This window comes from Fusarium poae, chromosome 3 (genome assembly GCF_019609905.1).
Source record: "Fusarium poae strain DAOMC 252244 chromosome 3, whole genome shotgun sequence".
Classification (NCBI taxonomy): Eukaryota; Fungi; Ascomycota; class Sordariomycetes; order Hypocreales; family Nectriaceae; genus Fusarium; species Fusarium poae.
This window is the reverse complement of record NC_058401.1, coordinates 3,613,450-3,626,486: the sequence shown is the minus strand read 5'-3', so window position 1 is coordinate 3,626,486 and position 13,037 is coordinate 3,613,450. Positions and strand designations below refer to the sequence as shown.

The 13,037-nt window shown below is 49.2% G+C and overlaps 4 protein-coding genes across 4 annotated transcripts; 3 read left to right on the top strand and 1 right to left on the bottom strand.

The window, feature by feature from the left end:
* Window positions 1-1,534: 1,534 nt before the first annotated feature.
* FPOAC1_008594 (uncharacterized protein) lies at window positions 1,535-2,329 on the top strand (the record flags this gene model as incomplete). Its single annotated transcript, XM_044853035.1, has 1 exon — window positions 1,535-2,329. The coding sequence occupies one exon, from the start codon at window positions 1,535-1,537 to the stop codon at window positions 2,327-2,329; it is 795 nt and encodes a 264-aa protein (XP_044705705.1).
* A 213-nt stretch (window positions 2,330-2,542) lies between these two features.
* Window positions 2,543-6,305, bottom strand: FPOAC1_008593 (uncharacterized protein; the record flags this gene model as incomplete). Its single annotated transcript, XM_044853034.1, has 5 exons — window positions 2,543-2,807; window positions 2,864-5,952; window positions 6,008-6,128; window positions 6,180-6,220; window positions 6,279-6,305. 5 exons carry the CDS (start codon window positions 6,303-6,305, stop codon window positions 2,543-2,545), a joined length of 3,543 nt encoding a protein of 1,180 aa, XP_044705704.1.
* A 619-nt stretch (window positions 6,306-6,924) lies between these two features.
* On the top strand, window positions 6,925-10,886 carry FPOAC1_008592 (uncharacterized protein; the record flags this gene model as incomplete). Its single annotated transcript, XM_044853033.1, has 4 exons — window positions 6,925-7,100; window positions 7,151-7,241; window positions 7,293-10,220; window positions 10,272-10,886. 4 exons carry the CDS (start codon window positions 6,925-6,927, stop codon window positions 10,884-10,886), a joined length of 3,810 nt encoding a protein of 1,269 aa, XP_044705703.1.
* Window positions 10,887-11,976: 1,090 nt separating this feature from the next.
* On the top strand, window positions 11,977-13,009 carry FPOAC1_008591 (uncharacterized protein; the record flags this gene model as incomplete). Its single annotated transcript, XM_044853032.1, has 2 exons — window positions 11,977-12,370; window positions 12,420-13,009. The coding sequence occupies 2 exons, from the start codon at window positions 11,977-11,979 to the stop codon at window positions 13,007-13,009; spliced, it is 984 nt and encodes a 327-aa protein (XP_044705702.1).
* Window positions 13,010-13,037: the final 28 nt, after the last annotated feature.

The window sequence follows — 13,037 nt, the reverse complement described above, 5'->3', positions numbered from 1 at the left end:
CACAGCCGGCATGACGAACACCGGGATCAGACGGGAAGCGCTCCACCTCTTGGGCTATGTTTTTCAATCTAAGACAATACCACTTATACTTACAGTGACCGACCGACATGTTGAAAGATTTGAGTATATCTACAGCGAAACAATTGCTAGAAAAGACCGCGTCTAAACCAGCCAATAGGTCTACAAGAAACAAAAGCCAACCTCTCATGATGTGCTTTTCGCCCCTACTGATCGTCTTTTCATGAGACTTGATTCATTTCGACCCCCAGCCTAGCTGAACCGAGGCCGTTGGCGCCATCGTCGGTCGACGAAATGTCGGGTCTTTTTAGTGGCACCAAGGTTGGTCCAACGTTTAGGGTCGTTGCTAGAATGTCTCTCTCGGCGGTGACAGGACGGGGTGAACCATCCCGCTGGCGACCCTGTTCGGCATATTTTTACTCCGAGCAATTCAAACCCTGTCTTTGCCGTGGGAGCTGAAGGATCCAGACGATACATACCCGTCGTGGTCTTCTCGTTCCGGCCCATACAAGTCAAGTTGACTAAAACATGTACTATGTAACCTTGGATCTGCGATGTGCATACTTTGCTAGACAATGTAGCTGTTAGTCGAACTACATACAACGTTAGCATGTATGCATTGCATTGCACATATCAACCATGCTATGAGAATCATGTACTATTCCGTCAACCAAGTTTCATCGGATATGCGGGACGACCACGCCCTGGCTAGCTGCTTACCTAGCTGTATGTACTGGATAGCTAGCTGCACGTACATGCATATATGCAATGTGCTGCTACGAAGACAAGGCCAGCTGTTAATCTACGTACCTGTGAGTAGGTAGGGGAACAAACACTACTACCCTACTACCCTAGGTATCCAGCATAAAAAGGTGGATATTCCCACCTTTTTCTCCCCCTCTTTCAAGCTGCAGTAGAGAAACCCAGGCCAGTAAAATTATATCATGGCATTGACAGAGTTTGACAAGGGCCTTGGTCTGAAATAGGGACTGACCCTTGTAAGCCTGGCCGCAATCCAAAACAAACAAAGGGATTCGACATGTAGACTGTGACGCACCCCAAGGTTGAAGGGGTAAAGTCCTCTGCATGCTCCAGCCTATCATGACTCTTTGGAGAGTGCAGAGTTGAAACAACCCAACATAGTTGAACCTGTCCTCTGTGGTTAAGTAGTCAAGGTCAATTCCGCACTGGAGGACGCCGCGGACTTGTGCAAAAAGGCTACAGACCTAATAACACCGGACTGGCACTTTGACCATCAAAGCTTGGACGACGACTTTACCTTTTCGCGCAGCTTTTGCGAGACGATTGAACTGGACTGAGTCGACCTGAGCTGAAGAATTGAACTGAAGTGCTCCGCTTTGGATGTGCAGCACAGCATTGGAGATTAAACTCAAGCCTACTGCTACTACTTACTACCTACCTACCTACCCAAGACTTGTAGGTCTATACGCGTGTGCAGGACACATCTTACTGCTGCTATTGCTGCAAGTCTCGATTCAGCTGGGGGGGGGAAACGATGACAATAATTCCATCAAGCATCCACTTTGGGATGGACGCCACAAAGCAATTCGTGTCTAACCTCGATGCTGTGTCACTCACACTTCTCACCGTCACACTTGTCGCTTTCCTCATCCCCATCTTTATCCTCTTCCCTCCCGTTACCGTCGACTGCAGCGACGTCCTCCGGCAGACCCACTCACGGGCCGGCGAGCCACTCCGAGACAGCAACATCCAACGTGAATCATCACCGGATCATCGGGCCCGTGACAGCAACCGTTCCGGAGAAGAGCAGCAGCACATCTATCCCGTTCATCTCTGCCGTGGAATTGAGCTCAGGGTCTCTTCCTCCAGCAGCTCGGAATGCCATCACTTGTACATGTTTGCTCATCAAGAGCATGATGATAATCTCGTGTGGAAAGCTGCAACTTGTGAGAAGTTCCCTTTGCTGGCTAATGTCGAGGTCGACCTCTGGGTTCCTGATCCAAACAAGACGAGCCGTCTTTTGGGCAAGGTTGAAGGATCTTTCCTTGTTCTGAGGTTTCCTTGGACAGATGCAGGACTACAGGGTATTCTGCAATGCATCTCGGCCAAACTCAGCCATGGGTTTAACGCAATTCCTGAAAAGGAGTTTATGCTGCCAGTATCATATCCGAATGAGGATGAAGTTAAATCAAGGGGATATTCCTTTGATCATTTCGAGAAAAAAGACAACAAAATCATGGCTTTGAACATGGACGTTGAGCTTCCTACTGAGCTGGCTCGGTACTTGGGGGTTGAGAAAGTTGGAATCTTTAGGTTAGATCAGCAGTAACGGATACAAGACAACAAATCATTTAGTCAACATTGACTTAAACAAAATCTATTCCACGGCCATGCCTTAACAAATCAAACGGTATCACAAGAAGTCCTAATGCCAATATGGACATTAAATCCCCAACCAAAACGACGCCTCATGTACAAGAACCCCCAACCAGTTTCCTTTCATACACTCATATCAGACATTTGTCGGTTGCCGTCAGCATCATTACTTCATATCCGCAGGCGTGAGAGCCTGCACCATACTGGTGCCCTCGCTGAAACGAGTGCGGAAAATGCGGTTTGCGTTCTGGAACATGCCGTCTTTCAGACTGACGACGATGAACTGAGAACCCTTGAAACGCGTCTTGATGAGACGACCGATGTTCTGGGTATGTGAGAGATCCAGCGCGGCGTCTACCTCGTCAAGAATGTACATGGGCGCAGGCTTGAATTGAAGCAGAGCCATGATGAGTGACAGAGCAACTAGAGATCTAGACGGATTGTTAGTAAATTTGCACAACAACGTTTTAGGGATAGAGTTTCTTACCTTTGTCCACCACTCAGTTCTGTCAAGCTTTGCTTCCACACTTTACCAAGACAAACCTTGACCTCGAGACCATCACTAATTGTCTTGCCCTCGGGCGGATCAAGCTTGGCAAAGCTGCCTCCTGGAAGCAATTCAGAAAAGATGTTGCCAAAGTCGCCGTTGACTTTCTCCCACGTCTCATGAAGAGCCTTCTTTTTGTAGTCGTCCAGACTGACAATGGTCTCCTCAATCTTGCGCTTGTCCCTAATGACAGTCTTGATCATGTGCTTGAGTGACACTTCCTTCTTCTCAACGCTGTCGATCATGTTCATGACCTTGGGGTTGATCTTCTTCTTCATACCCTGGAATCGCTCGGTCAAGTTGTGCAGCGTTGCCTTGCACTCTCCAATGTTGTGGTTCTTAAAGTCATAGGGGGTTCCGCTACGGCCAAAATTGTCCTTTTCGTCCGCGATCCAGTCAAATTCCCTCTCAAGTCGAGCGACCTTCTCCGCGGCACCTTGTTGCTCCTTGTGGAATTTTTCAAGGAGATGGCCAAGTTTCTGCATTTCGAGACTTTCCTCAGCAATGCGCGCGCTCTTGGAGCGAATGGCATCTTCCAAAGCTCGAAGCTCATTGTCAAACTGGTGTAGCTTGGCACGCTCATCGTCGAGCTGGGCTTGAACTGTGTCGTGAGTTTCAGTCAGGTCAGCCTTCTGTTTATTGAGATCCTCAATATCCTTCTGCTGAGCCTTGATAGCAACTTCGACTTCTTGTAACTGGTCTCGAGCGGCGGACAGATCGGAGCGTGCCTGCTCAGCATCAAGCTGTGCACCCTGAAGTTCCTTTTGCAGTGTCTTGACTGCGGCAGCGTTCTTGCCGAGACCAGCTCGTAGCTTGTCGAGCGCTTTCTGTAGCTCGACTAGCTTACCGTCCTTGTTATTGTCAAAGTCCTTCATGTCTTTCTCAATCGTCTTAACATCGGCACTTGCCTTGGCTTGTCGCGTTTTGGCCTCGGCTATACTCTCTTTGAGCTCCTGGATGGTTGACTTCATGTTCTCCACCTCCTGAATGATGGAAGAGGAAGAGTTGCCGCTGATTTGTTCCTCTGCGAGCTTGATTTCGTGGCTCTTTAGGTCTAGGCCTTGTTTGATCTTGCGAGCATGGTCCAGCTTGGCCTTTTCATTCGATATCCGGGCCTGGAGCTCGCTCAAAGTGCTCTCGGCTTCGCTGAGCTGTCGGGTCAAGCCATTCAGTTTCTGGAGAAGAACTAGAACGCCACTGGAGTTTGGAGAACTTCCACCAGACAGTGTGCCGGATGGGTCGTAGGCGTCACCTTCCAGAGTAATACTTCTCATGCGGACATTGGGATCAAAAGTGACCCTCTTAGCAGTATCCGCATCAGCACAGATCAGGGTATTACCAAACACAAACTCCATAGCTGCTGACACTTGGTCGTCATAGCCGACCAAGGATAAGGCCAGGTCGACCTTGTTTGGGGCAATGTTCTGTGCTGTGGCAATAGTTTGAGCAGAAGCCTTGAAGGCAGCAATCTTGTTGAGGGGGATGATAGTGACTCGCTTCCGTAGTTTACCTCTCTGCAACAGCTGAGTACCCGTCACCTCGTTGTCAACGACGACGTTGTATAAACGGCCGCCGGCGCAGATCTCTAGCGCAGTAGCGGCCTTTGTATAGCCTTCATCCAGAGTAAATAGTTGAGCAACAAGTCCCTTGACCTTGGACCGGTCAAAGTTGGGTACGGGGTCAGCGTAGTTGAACTCTGTGTTGGCGACTTGACGCTTCAGCTTGTCAGATTCTTGTCTCAGGTTCCGAACAGTTTGCTGCAACTCGGACTCCTTCTTGTACATTTGCTCTTCCTGCCCAGGCTCGAAACCCAGTCGACTAAGCTCCTTCTCGAGCTTCTGTGCTTGGATCTTGAGACCATCGAGATCGCGTAACAGATCGGCATTCTGAACCTTGGCTTTCTCAGCACGTGGCTCCTCTTCCCTAATACGCTTTTCCAAATGCGCAATCTTGATCTTGGCCTGTTCTTGTTCCGTGGCTGCTGTAGTTGCACGATTTTTCGCATCTTGAAGCTGACCCTGGTAACCATTCTCCTGACCGTCTTTAGAAGCAACGCCCGTCTGTAAGGTCTGGAGAAGCTCTTCCTTGGATTCGGCATCTTTGTTTTGCTGCTCTAGGTCCTCTTTTGCGGCATCGTATCTGGCCTTGGCGTTTTCGAATGCAGCAGTCTTATCTTCCAGGGTAGCTTCCAACTCTGAAACCATCTTCTCAACTGCGATCTTCTTTTCTTCTTCCTCGGCTAAACTGGACTTTTTCAAGTCAAGAATGGTAGCTAGTCGCACAAGCTCATTTGAGTGTTTCTTTGCTGCCTCTTCCAGTGCTGAAGCCTTGCCTCCCTTTCGAAGCTCCTTGTCTCGCTGAGCGCGCACTTTCTCCATATCCTCTTCGAGATGGGAAATCTCGCTCTTCAGTCGAGCTGCTGAATCCTCGAGATCGCGCTGTCGTTGTTTCTTTCCTTCGAGATCTGCTGCTGATTGGCTCAAAGAATCCTGGTATCTGAGATAATCGTACGCGACAACCACTCGGGTCAGTCTTTCGAGATCGTTTTGCGTCTGTTGGAAGTCCAGGAAAGCACGTTTTTCAGTTCGTAACTTTTCCAACTTGGGCTCGATCTCTTCCTTCAAGAGTTCCTTGAGCTCGACCAATTTTGTCTCCTTCTTAGCCATTGTTTTTAGGGCCTTGTCTCGACGATCCTCGAACATCCGGGTTCCGGCTGCTTCCTCGATCATCGCTAGAATTTCCACAGCCTTCATGTTGAGAACCTTTGTGATGCGACCTTGCATAATTAGGAAGTTGGGGCTGTTTATGTTGAGCTGAACCGACTGGAAGAGGTTCTGCACTGTTTGTTGCTGAGCGCGGTGACCGTTGATGAGGTACTTGGAAGTGCCGCCAAGAACGATCTGTCGAGTGACGCTGATTGTGGCATATTCTTCGAATCCGATCGGCGATTTCTTGGTATCTCGGTTATCGAAAACGATGGTTACGCTGGCCTTGGTAACGCCAGCTTGACCGCGCTTGTAGATCAGGTCCTATAGTGTTGAAATTTAGTGATCAAGGACAAGTAGCGAAGCGGCGGTGACTGACCTGTATGTTTTGCGCTCGAACAGTTGCCATACTGGTAATTCCAAGAACGAAACATATCGCATCCAGGATGTTTGACTTTCCACTACCGTTGAGACCGGTGATCGAGTTGAAACTCTCGTCCCTAAGAATGTCGGTTGGTTTAGGCCGTTGACTATTTTGATACACAACTTACCATCCCGAGATCACCGTTCTAACGGCATAAGACTTGAAGCCCTAGAAAAAATGTCAGAAGACAGATACTGGTATGAATACATGTGATGTAAGTACTCACGTCAATAATTACTTCAATGACCCTCATTTTGGGCGTCGTCGTCGAGCGTCTACGACTTCGTTGAATCTATTGCTTTGTTTCATCGCTCCGCACTTTCAAGGGGGGGTACGACGCGAAAGTAAACAAGAGTTGCGACCGATAAGGCGTTATCAGCACGTGCCTGGCTGTATTGAGAACGCTGCATGCGTGAAAGAGGGTACTTGTGGTTTCGTTTCTGTAGGGACGTTGACTGTTCTGCAGGTTAAACCTGATGACAATTGAGTTTTTGGAGATCGTCCAAATACAATACATGCTGTTGTGAGTATTCCAATATCATTTGTGAACATATCTCTTCACTTTGAACTGTTTGTTTCACAAGACTATACCTTGTAATTAACGAATGGCGTGAATCGAAGCTTGTGCGTGTTCCACTTCTGAACTTGGAATTCCATCAACGCTAGTCCCGATATGGCACCTGAGTAAACATCCCTCTTTGTTATTGAGTACCTAGCTCCCTCACACCTGGACTTCCCAACTTTCAAACAACATCAAACATTTCGACTTCGATCTAACACCCAACCCGATGAGTACATAACCACTATCACACGAATATAGTTGGTCTACAGCTTCTTTTCCCACTTGTACACACTCATTTATAATCGATACAATGGCGGCAATGCGAGGACCGCGCATTCCAACGGGCTCAGCAGCCTGGGTTGCTGACGAGCGCGCCTCTGCCCTTACAATTGTCGATGTGGAAGTCGATGAGTTCACATACGCGGCTCAAAATGAGTTCGAATGGCTCAATGAACACATGGCTAGTATATTCAACGAGAATGAGACGTACGCGTCCTGATCCTTTTGTTTTTGACGCGATATTGATCATTCCACAGAAACATCGCCGAAACATTCAAAACACCCGGAAAGCTTCGAGGGAAGACACCTCGTACTGCGCGCAAATTGATATCGACAGAGACAAGAATGGTGAGTTTGGCTGGTCGGTGCTTGCGAGCAATAAGTATTAACTATCAAAAGCCCTTATCCAATGTGTTTGGGGGCACACCAACGAGTTCAGCAAACCGCTTTGCACAGCACCTCTACGCGCAATCACCCCAAAGGGAGCTGTTGAATCAGGCCAAGTCATCGTCTCCCCGTCGACCTGCCCCATCGCCGAAACCAGCCCAGTCTATTTCCGATGGCCCAATTGAAAATGCAGCACAAAACCCTACCAGCGAGGCTGAGCATATTCTTTCCGACCAGGACGCACTTATGACTGTTGACGAGGAGACGGATGCTTTAACTAGTGCCAAATCTCAACCCCAAATGCAAGCCGATTCAGGCTATTTCGGAAGCCAAGACGTCAATCCCGTTGTGCCTTTTGATCCTATGGCCGAAGATGAAGAAGACGACGACGACTCACTCCTTGATCCCACCAGCTTTGACGAAGACATCGCTTTCCCTCAGCCAAGCTCTTCGCGAGTTTCGCCCGCCAAGCCGACTACGAAGTCTTCATCACCAGCCAAGAATCAGCAACCAGCGACTGATGATATTGATATGGACGATGCTGAAATAGAACCTGAGGCCACCGACGACGCGATCCCAGACGATGCTCAGTCTCAGTCCGATGGCCCCAGTCCTGTACGACCAGGGTTCCGCAACAGTCTTCAATTTGCTTCCCTCCCCGCCCGAGAGCCTCTTACAGCAGGCAAGGCTAGAGTTTCTCGCACAAGTCATATTGATCCTAAGAGGACAAGCTATCTCGCAAGAGGTAAGAGCCTGGCAAGCCATGCTGGCGAGGATGCATCAGACGAGTCAGACCAAGATGACATGGAAGTGGATGAACTACCTCCCGTACCACAATCCAAGAATGCCGAGGAACTTGCTTTGCATCATAACAAGACATACACACAGATGCTGCAAGACAAGATCAGTGTTCTTGGAAAATCGCAGCCAAGCGCAAGTCGACCGTCAAAGTCAATTCACAGTATCACCAACTCTCAACAACCACAAACAGTTTCTCAGTCTGTACCCGAACCACAATCAACGCCCCCCAGGTCGCCCAAGAAGCAAGAAACGACCAGGACTCCTGGTGCTTTCCCTCAAGATGATGAGGATGATGACGACTGGATTGTTCCCCCCACCACTCAGCCATCTGCCATCGCGCCCATTCCTACACGACCATCACTTTCTAAGAGCCGGACAGCTGATGTCATGGAAGGAATTCACGGCAAGCAAACTCTCGGATCTTTCGACTTGGACGAAGACCGCGCGAGCATTCGTTCACCTGCTCGCTCCCACTCTCAACGTGAGAGGCCCAGTTATATGGGACATTCCAAGTCTGTTTCAGTACCAGCTGTGTCGATGTTCACTGCTTCTGAACGGCAGGAGGGAAGCCCTTTGAAGAACACAGTGCCTGGTTCAGACTCTCCTCCGAGACCAGCCACTGCTGTATCGATTGTATCAGCTGTTGTTTCCTCGTCCCCATCCAAATCCCCATCAAGACTCTTTCGTGATAGTCCTTTGAAGCATCTTAAGAACAAGATGTCGTCTATTCTAAGTACTTCCAAGGGTCTTATGGCCAGCAGCGCAGCGTTAAGCGCCGAGGGCAAATCATCTCTCCTCTCTCCTTCAAGGGTCCAACTTGGAACTTTCCCTGGTGATTCCGAAGAGTCGGTCGCTCATAAGCCAAGTATGGAGTCCTTCAGGAGTGGCAGCACTGCAACCGATCAGCAGTCAAATGCGCCTCGACCAGTTGCTAAGCGCACGAGGGCATCAGTTGAGCGCGAGAAGGAAGAAAAGCGTCGCGAAAAGGAGGCTAGATACCAAGCTGAGCAGATGGACAAGCTGGAGAAGGAGCGCGAGAAGGAGAGAGAAAAGGCACGAGTTTTCAGCAAAGAACAGGAGAAGCTTGCCAATTTGGAAAAGCAGGTCGTTGCTAGGAAAGAGGCCGAACCAACCGTGCAAGCTACGCCTCAGCCTAAACGAATTAGCCCCCGGAGGACTAAGCCGCAGGAGGAATCCGACAGCAGGTTTGCTGAGCCAGAGATGGAAATGGTCGACGCCCCCAGTCTGGTTCCCCCTCCTTCTGTTTCACGATCTGCTGCCCCTAGCCAATTGTCGCGTGCAAAGGAGATCAGACGAATCGGAAAACCAGCCAGGGAGACAACTACAAAATCAAAGCCAGCGCCTACTGTCCACATAAAGGTCAACACTGGCTCGCAGTTGCACCCTAGTAGCTCTATGGCCAACGGGTACCAAGACTTTGGCGCCTCTACAAGCTCTCAGCCGCCTCAAATGCCCAGCAAGGCAAGCAAGGCGTCTATGCAACCCAAGTCATCTGCTTCAGGCTTCGCTACTTCTACGGGATCAAACGGCCGTCCTAGAGCTCTTGACTTGGTGGCACAGAAGAAGGCGCAAGACGAGCAGGCCCAACGCCGACGTGATGCAAAGGCCAAGGCGGATCGAGATGTCAAAGCAAAGAGTGAGCGGGAGCGAGCAGCTTTGAAGGAGGAAAAGAAGAAACAGGAACTGCTACGCCGTCAAGAGGAAGAACGACAGAAGCGTGAGCAGGCTGAGGCAAAGAAGCGACAAGCACTCATCGAGAAGGCCAAGAAGACCCCTGCGCCACCTCCAGCCGTTCGATCGCAGCCAAACGGCCCCCCTGATTCCATTCAGCGTGATGGTATTCCTCGTCCTCCCTCTCGCATGAATTCAGGCATCTCTAGGCCAGGAGACGACCTGGGTCGTCCCATCAACGGGTCCAAGTCTGCCATCAAGAGACCCCTTGGCCGAGATGTTAACGAGGACGGACCTTCCAGACCCCCGCCCAGCCGTGGTCCTCAGTATCAAGCGAAGGATGCCAAGCGTCGCCGAACAAGTGACGATTTTGCCGATGAGCTGGATATGGAACAGCCTCCCAACATCAAGGGACCTCCCGTTCGTCCATCCAGCGCTTTTAAGAGGGTAAGCATCGCAATAACGTTTTGTACTTTGGAAGTGACTAACAATCATCAGGACCTGCAGGTGAAGAGCTTGGCCAGCGGCTACACCCAAGCCAGTGCACAGAACCTTTTCAAGACCAACATTGCTCAAAGTCATATGAAAGGAGGCAACCCTATGGATATGGCGCAGATCCACAAGGGAACTATTCCCTTCGCTCCTAATCCCAACCCTGCAGGACCTGCATACAAGACACCGGGACGTCCTGGCCCTGTTGGTGGGCTCAAGTCTGCAGTCAAGTCTGCCACAAGATCGTCGCCACGATTCCAGAACGGCGATGCAATCGATCTCCCAGAGATTCAAACAGATGACGAAGATGAGGAGGATGACGAACCACAGCCTGGCACAGTTGCTTCTTGGGCCAATTCTCCTGCTATTCGTGCGGCTCTATTGGCACAGGAAAAAATGAATCCTGCAGCGATCTTTGGAGAACCTGGACCTATCAACATGGATGAGGTCTTCCATGCCAGCAAAGATAGGCTTCACAAGTTCCGCGCTCGAACCTCAAGCGCTAACTGGAGCGGTAACGATCGTCTGACCGAAGAAGACATCCGAAAGGATCTCGCTGCCAGAGATAGGCTTCGACGAGAGGGAGGTTGGTCTTATCAACTGGGTAGAGATATGATGTAACGAATGACCTTTGGCGATGTGTATTTGATATGAGTACTTGATGAAGTCTCAAGTGGGAGTACATGAGGACTGTGTAAGTGGTGACATTAACCACAAGATGAAAAAGGAAACGCATTGGAGCGATTGATTACTTGTGCATTTGGGCAACGGGGTGTTGGATCAACAGATTGGCTGTGCATATCTGTAATAAGCTGTATGAGTTGGCATTTTGTTTGGCGTACGGCGAAAGGAAACGGGACTACTACGGGGATGAAGTATCCCATTTGGACTTGAAGCATGCAGGACATGGCAAGTATCACTGGAGCATCGTGAAGACAGCTCAATTACACGTTATTCTTAACTGAACTTTAATTACACACGATGATGTTTGATGTCAATAACGGTGTAGCGAGCCTGTTGATAGCATACGACATGACGCAGCAATTTGGTGATTGGCTGGGTCTCCTTCTATCTTCTAGAAAATCACGGGCAATATTTCATGATTAGTGGAAGACCACTCTTACTTATTAGAACGTGGACTGAGGCTTCATCTCACGATTATGGTTCTGTAAACATCAGCCGCCATTATTGTATGGATGTTGTCAACCTCTTTTGATAGATAAACTTGATGAGGCGTCTCACTCGCTAGGTTCTCCGCCTGGAAGTTGTGTCCTATTGGAAGATCAATCTTATCAATGCATTCAAGACCCTGGCCCATGGTTTCGTATAGTTCCACATCTCAACAATTCTTTTGGTTAGTACCCGTTTTCACATGTCAAAAGTAAACTGCGGAAGGGTACGGGACTACTCATAGAAAATTGATAAGGGTCTGCAGGAAAGGCGAGGCGAGACCTCGTGCAATGATCTATTTGATGCAATTGTTTCATGACATTAACTTTTGCTTTGTTTTTTTACTCAGCTGGTCTCTTTGTCATGAGATCTTTGTAACACCATTCGGTTAAAAAGTCCAGCATCCGCACCCATCACCCTCTACCTCCTGTCCCATCATGACATGTTAAATACTCCAGATTTTTGCTCAGTCTCTCGTCATCACCACCACGCACTGCTATCCTTCTGCTTCCACAATCACGACACAATACGCTCTTAGAATATGGCGTCGTATCTCGGATCGTTTACGCCCGCCATGGACGAGGTCAAGATTGACCAAATCACCGAAAGCAGGATTTTCAACGTTGTATCCATGCTTCCGACCTCGCTTCAATCAGGACCTATTCGATTCCTAAGACGGAGTATCAGTTCTCATACACTGCGGTCTGCTGTCGCTGTCTCGGGATCACAAGCCAAGCCTCGGCCTCTATCAGAAGCTGATGCAACTGCCATGAGGCGTCCACTTCAGTCTGACATGGTAAAACACAGCAACGGATATGCAGAGTCTCAAGACTTGTGCGCTCGGCCGATGAGTAGAGTTCTTTATTCAGAACTACCAGAAGATGAGCCAGTGATGAGAGCTGCATCTGGCCTGCATTGGAAGTTTGCGCGACAGGGTAAGTGACTTTGACCAGCCATCTAATCAGTGCATACTAATAATGCAAGGTACAAACCTTATCAATATCTCAGTTGATGGCAAAGCTGCGGTAGCCGAGGAAGATGTCGCCTTTGAGAGAAAGGCTTTTGTTGACGGGTTAACATATCTTCTCAAAGCACTACCACGGGATCTTGATGAAGGCGAATTGAAACGCATCCAATCCGCGTTGCCAGATAACGTCAAGCAACAAGACTTGAGCCTCATTCAGGCAGAAAGAGACCCAGACCGGGCGACGAATAGAACCAATCAACAGCGTTCTATCATTCATCGAGGGGTTCAGATGACTGTTGTCAATCTGATCTTCTTCTTCAGCTTCCTGATGCCATATCTGCTTTTGTTAGTCAGGTATGCAGCTCGGGTTGAGCGCAAGTACAAGATATCCGAGACGATTATAGGACATGGCGTTGATCTGGCCAACTCTATTGGAAAACAGAGTGCTTCTTTAACTGAAGCAGTCGGTCAAATGAACGATGGCAAAGTTGCGCAGGCTCTGTTGGAAGTCTTTGTCTGGACAGTAGATGGTGTCACCCAAGGCATCTCGGACGGACTCGGGGAGGGTCTCTCAATAGTGGGGTCGAGACAGACACTGGAGCGCTGAAGAAACTCGAGACCCTTACAAAAAGTGG